Raw genomic sequence first — 6,653 nt, forward strand, 5'->3', positions numbered from 1 at the left:
CATTTGGTGAAATATAAGACATGCTGAAAGATAGATAAACCTCTACTCACATGTTGTTGAGAATCAGTTAATAAGCTATTCATAACTTTGAACAGTCAATATTCTGGAGATGGTCTGTTGAATGTCTAAATGCAGACAATCCAAATAAAGGGTTACCCAGATAGGATCAGTTGTGTAGCTCTTTGGCTGGTCTCTTGATCAAGTATTTAAGTCCGTAGACTGTCTGTTGAGAAAGTGTGTAGGTCTGTAGTGGGCCTGTTAATGTCTGTTGTCTGTTCCATCTCCATCAGTGTGGCTGGAACTGATGCTAAGGTAAAATGGATGAGAAATTCTTAATTTCAGGAGGCGTAGTGATACTACAACAGCTTGTTTATACATTTGGTCCTCTAGACAACATAAATGTAAGGTGGGCGCAAACCCAGGTCGGCTAGGTGATGACATGGACCGCCTACTGGGTGAACAACCACGCTCTAACAATGGTGGGCCCGTGTGCAGAACAATTAGATGTTGGAGCAGGTAACACAAAAGGAAAAACTAACCCGCACGCTGAGTGTGGAAAAAGGGAGAACAAAGGACGCCACGGAAAGAATGGCAACCCTGATGCACTGGGGAAAACCAAACTAAAACTTCCCAAACAAAACCAGAAAACAAGGAGGAACTTTAATGGCTAAGGGAAGTCTCAGGAGAGAGACAGACTTGAGAGGGGAAAACTGGAGAGGAGAGGGGATATGGAAAAAACACAGACGCCCTCACAGGGAAGAAATGAGGTGTAGCCCGAGGACCCACAATACCTGAAGTTACTGGCTAGGCGCTTGGCCCAAAACTTTAGCAAAGACCCAGCAGTGAGTGATTGGGTCACTGGGCTTATATAAGGTCTAGCCCAGCTGTTGGGCATCAAGCCTGATTAGTAGTGTGGTTGACTCGAGGCCTCCCTCTGGTGGCCAGAGGGGGCCTCAGGCTGGTCCCAACTCTTATAGTACTCCCGCCGGAAGGGGCGGCTTCTGACGTCCCAAGGCCAGCCGCACGATCCCGCCAAAAAGCCTGAATGAGTTCACGGTCCAGGATGTGACAGGAGGGGACCCAGGACCGCTCCTCGGGCCCGTATCCCTCCCAGTCCACCAAATACTGGACTCCACCATGAACTGGCCGGACGTCCAAGAGACGCTTGACCATGTCCGCTGGTGCACCGTCCACCATGCGCGGTCCGGACCCGGCGGGTCGGAGAGGCCCACCGAACACAATACGGGCCTAAGGTGAGATACGTGGAAAGTGGGGTGGACATGCAACGACGGGGAAACAGGGTTTATGGGGTGAAGAACCTTGAATGGCCCGAGGTAGCGATGGGCAAGTTTGCAGGTATAACCGCGCAAAGGCAGGTCCTTGGCCGATAGCCAAACCCACTGTCCCAGCCGATAAGTCAGCGCTGGTCGCGTCTCTTGTCAGCATAACGTTTTTGAGCAGCTGTAGCAGATAAGAGGCCAAGTGCGCCAGGCCAAGTGGCAGCACGTGACTGCATGCTCAGCAAAGTGGACACCCACGTCAGCCTCCTGGTCGGCAAACATGGGCGAAGCATAACCGTACTGGCACTCGAATGGTGACATACCTACGGAGGAGTGCCACAGGGTGTTGTGGGTGAACTCCGCCCAAAATAGGTGCTCAGACCAAGAGGATTTGCAGGAATGGGCCTGCAGGCATGGAAAGGACTGGGAGAAGCAATGGATTGCGGATGGAAGCCAGAGGACAACCTGGCACTCTTACTGAGCATTACACTTCACGTGTTTCTGGTTGAATTGTTCCTGGCACAGTGTAAACTCTCAGGTCTGGTGTGCGGGTCAGTGCAGAAGCAGGGCAGCAGGACCAAGTCTCCTGTGTAAGCAATGATATATTTGATCTCCCTTGTGCTGTCCAGTGTGCAGCCTGCAGAAACACATTAATTTATGCAATTTTTCTCTTCAAGAAAAACATACGTGTGTGTGTATGTATATGTATGTGTGTATGTATATATATATATATATATATATATATATATATATATATATAAGAGAGTTTTGCTTTAACCACAGTAGTACATAAACACAGCATGGACTAATTTAGGTTCAGTTTCAATGTACAGCATTATATTGTTAGGAGTATTTAAAGTGGCACTCTGCTGTTTTATGTTATTGCATGACTCTGTTGGGAAACTGACTCCAATTTGTAGAATTAGAACAAGCCTATGTACAAAATATCCCTGATAAACATAATTAAATACCAGCAAGATTACCAATAGATTTGATGGCAGTTGGTTAACTGAACCAAATAATTCTAATGTATTCTCATAAACCAGATTGCATCATGTATTTTTTAATCTTAGCTCAATTTGGACAGCTTAACACACTATTTAAAATGATGCATCACAATCACATGTAATCAGCTCTTGCCAAATTCTATTGCCAAAGTCTATCTATCTATCTATCTATCTATCTATCTATCTATCTCTATCTATCTATCTATCTATCATTTCACTGACAGTGTTGCTGTCCTGTACCTTGTGTACATGGTGTCCTTTTTATTAGCATCTTTCATATTATTTTAATGGTTTTTTTCTTTGTTGATTTTTCTTTGTTGGTTTTTTTCATTGTGTATGAAAGGTGCTGTACCAAATTACATTGTCTTGCTTTTCATAAGTAACGTGTGTTTGACCAAAGGGGAAGTGTTATCTAGATTCTTCTAATATACATTTATTCTGGAAACTTGAAGCACTTGCGGATTCTTGGGAAGCAGCTGGAAGGTACTGTAGTTAAAGATGTCGAGTGGATATCTATAGAAAAATATACAACTTCTTAAGCACTTTGCTTGCACAGCTTGCCCTAGATGTGCTTCATAAAAACTTAACAAAGACAATAAAATAACTAGAACAAAAGGATCCATTTTTATCACCTCTTCCTCCTCATGCATTACTACAGGAGTGGTCTATTTTATCTTTTGCAAGAGATGTATTCATCTGTATATTGGAGGAAGCAAGAGAATGTTTGCTGATTGTTTTGTTGAACAGCTTTGGACCATCAGAATTAAGGATTTGTCATATCCAGTGGCAAGGCATTTTAATGCTAATGGTATTTGCACTAATTTCGGTAACTTGATGAAAAATATCCCATCTACACTTTCAGAGATTTAGAAACCCATGTCTTATAGCCTAAGCTAATTCTACAGTCATAGCTATGGAGCAGGTGTACCTATAGACTGGTAACTCAGTACACAGTCTAAATTCATTTTAGTGCTTCACCTCTATAAAGGTGTAATGTGTCATTTTAAGCAGGTAAAAATAGAAACCACACTCATCTGGCTTTTGCTCTTTATTTTTAAAACAGAAATAAATTCTCACAGTGAAGTATTGGCTACAGTCAACAATAAAGCACTTGACATAAAATGATATGCACATTTATATAATGATGGAGGCTAGGCAGAACGCACAAACGAGCCGACAAAAGTTACGTTTATTAACGCCAGCCAACCGACAACGTAGTACATTGTATTAGCCTATCACCGACAATATCCACTACTAAACAGGAGACTTATATACACGCACAGTAATGACACAAAATGAGAAGCAGGTGTGAAACACAGGGAGGGCGTGGTACACACACACACACACACAGGGAGTGCATGGCACACACACACACACACACACAAACACACACACACACACACACACACACACACGGCGATGTCTGGGAGGAGGCCGTACCATGAAAGTTTTACTACTACTAAATAAATTACATGCCGAAAAGCTAACAGTTCACAGAAGTATTCAAATCACCTTTCAGCAGATTAACCCCTAATGAGGCATTTACAGTGATGAAACAAATAAAATACATGCTATTTACTGGCTACCATACATGTTTTTGTATGTTTGTTTTTTGTCCATTTGCTTGATTGCATTTGTGCGTGTGTGTGTGTTTGCTTAATTTGAATTTAATGTGATGCTGGCATATTCTGTATAATCTGCATTATCCACTGGAGTGGACGCTGGTTTGGTTTTCTGACTGTGTACTACAGTGGAGTAAGTGACATCATCCTGTAGGAATAACACATTAACAATTATTACATAACACATGTTTACAAAACACACATTCAGTATGATACACACCTGTTCTTGTGCTGTTTTGCATTTTGCTTTTGGATTTACAGTTGCGTATAGGACACTCAAATCTTCCTGTAGAAGCACAGAAATGGAAAATAAGCAAACTTGTGTAAACACTAACACACACTTTCACAAAAACACTGTATATAGGAGTCTATACATGCACACAAATGCACAATTCAAATGCACCAATACCCTTTATGCACCTATGACCATCATGCAAAGGCTAACAACAACATCCTATATGTGGTGTGAAATCACTGGTACATGTCCAGAAGACCCGTTTTCATATGAATGCAGTGATGAGAGCTGTGCTCCATAAGGGCACAGGTGAAGTGAAACACAGGTAGAATTTAGTGGTAAATAATCCTTGTCCAAAGAAGGACAATATAACCAGCCTTAATGCCTACAGGTCAGAAGCTTTAACATCAGTAGTCATGAAATGCTTCAAGAAGCTGGTTCTGTCTTACGTCAAGTCTATCACTCCCACTTCCTTGGACTGATATAGTTTTACAGAGCAATCTGCACTATGCCCAGTCACAATCAACACTATGTCTGTACTCATCTGGACCTTCTAGGATCCTATGACAGAGTCATGTTTGTAGACTTCAGCTCGGCTTTCAGCACAACTGAGAGTGGAACCCTGTATCTGTCAGGGTATTTTCAACTACCTGTCAGATAGAAAGTAGCTTGTGTGCCTGGAACCTTATCTGTCAGAGCCCCTATCCATCAGCACTGGGGTTCCTCAAGGCTGGATACTCTCAGTCCTCCTCTTCTCCTGCTACACCAACAAGTGCATCTCCAGCTATCATCAAGCAAATGACCCTAACAGGACTCGTTAGCAACACTGACAGGACTGCTAGTGGAGTCAAGTGGCTCGTCTGGCTTTGTGGTGCACTGAAAACAACTTGGAGGTCAACATGCAAAAGGCAGTAGAGATGGATGATACATTTCTGAAATAAGACAACTGTCCATATCCCTTTGTAACTCAGTACAGTAAGTGATGTAGAGTCTGAGCTTCCTAGACACCACCATCTCCACTGATTTCAAACTGGAGATCACAACAGCCATCGTCAAAAATGTTCATCAGTGTATCAGGAGTTGCTTTGTATCAGAACCTCACCATGGACCCCACACAACTAGGGAACCCCACACACTATCTGTATAAAACCCTCTGCTCAGGTATTTTGTACTGCTTCAACAAAACCTGAACTTCACAACCTGTGTTTTCCCAAAGTTGGTTTTCCTTTAAAAAAAATAAATAAATACATGAAAAAAGTGCTGTATGTGATATATGTGATTCCTTATTTGAACAGTATTGTAATAATTGTATTGTATCATCTGAACTCCCCCCCCAGTTATCAGATACAAAGTAGCACTCACTTGAACAGGTGAACAAAGCACAGCAGAACAATCCTGTAAACACACACACACACACACACACACACACACACCATGGAAGGTTTGACCTTGAAGGACATGTGCCAGTAATGATGTGGAGGTTGTTTTGCTTGTTACACTGGATGGTATGTGAGCATTCACCTGTGTCTCCTGCTCTCTCTTCTCTTCTGTTTGCCCCTTTCTTAGCCTCGTTTGTCCATGTCTCTGGACTACATTAGAAAACCAGACAGTGTGACCCACAACTTGTATGTGTGTGTGTGTGTGTGTGTGTGTGTGTGTGTGTGTACCTTTGTATCTCCAGCACAAGACCCCCACGAGACCCAGCAGCAGGAGGAGGACAGCTCCCACAGCAGTAGTCATGAGGATATATAATAGACCACGTGCAGGGTTTTGGACATCTGAAGGCAAACGTTATACAAATGTTATGTGTATTTGTGTGCGTGTTAGTGTTTGTGTTTTTACACAGCATGCATTTTAATTGCTTTTTAAGGTATTAGGAGACCATGTTGATATGCAGTAAATGCATGTTACCGTCAGTCAGAGTCTTTGCACTGTCAGTAGTGGAAGCGTTAGCTGGAGCCTTTGCACTTGTTTTGCCATCAAACCTTGATGTAAAATCTGTTGTTGAGATTCCTGGAGTCGAACATGTGTTTGTTAGCATAAGATGGTGTACTGCTTTAGTACTACTTGTGTTTGCAAGTTTGGCTACAGTACTGACCCATTATAAATGTGTATAGGAACATTCAGGGTGGTTTACATTCATGACACTAGTAGTACAAGAGCACTTTAACCACAAATACACCCCTATAAAAATGGATGAAATGTATATTTACCCTGGACTTGTTTTAGCTGTCCTTTTGCAAACAAACACCTACCAAGCCACATCAGTGAGAAAACACCACTCCAGTGATCTGTAGCATTCATCCTATCTCCAGTATAATAGCCTTTGATAGTCTAAGAGTGCTCTATAGGTGTAACAGGTGCTACAGGTATAATGTAACGTTATACAAATGTTATGTGTATTTGTGTGCGTGTTACTGTTTGTGTTTTTACACAGCATGCATTTTAATTGCTTTTTAAGATATTAAGAGAGCATGTTGATATGCAGTAAATGCATGTTACCATCAGT

The 6,653-nt window shown here is 42.2% G+C and overlaps 1 protein-coding gene across 1 annotated transcript; it reads right to left on the reverse strand.

The window, feature by feature from the left end:
* Positions 1 to 3,328: 3,328 nt before the first annotated feature.
* LOC145660255 (uncharacterized) lies at positions 3,329 to 6,403 on the reverse strand. The gene is made up of 6 exons (XM_081724603.1): positions 6,056 to 6,403; positions 5,812 to 5,922; positions 5,666 to 5,733; positions 5,507 to 5,539; positions 4,130 to 4,195; positions 3,329 to 4,057 (listed from the first exon to the last, which is right to left on the reverse strand). Exons 1-6 carry the CDS (start codon positions 6,183 to 6,185, stop codon positions 3,944 to 3,946), a joined length of 522 nt encoding a protein of 173 aa, XP_081580729.1. The 5' UTR covers positions 6,186 to 6,403; the 3' UTR covers positions 3,329 to 3,943.
* Between the last annotated feature and the right edge of the window lie 250 nt (positions 6,404 to 6,653).

The sequence above is a fragment of the Electrophorus electricus genome, chromosome 2, assembly GCF_041902795.1.
Source record: "Electrophorus electricus isolate QZ-2024a chromosome 2, ASM4190279v1, whole genome shotgun sequence".
Classification (NCBI taxonomy): domain Eukaryota; kingdom Metazoa; phylum Chordata; class Actinopteri; order Gymnotiformes; family Gymnotidae; genus Electrophorus; species Electrophorus electricus.

Coding starts and splice junctions, on each gene's coding strand:
- LOC145660255 (XM_081724603.1), bottom strand. CDS start 6,185: ATGCTAACAAACACATGTTCGACTCCAGGAATCTCAACAACAGATTTT. Junction 5,923..6,055: donor TGCAAAGACTCTGACTGACG/GTAACATGCATT, acceptor GTTTGCCTTCAG/ATGTCCAAAACCCTGCACGT. Junction 4,058..4,129: donor GCAAAACAGCACAAGAACAG/GTGTGTATCATA, acceptor TTATTCCTACAG/GATGATGTCACTTACTCCAC.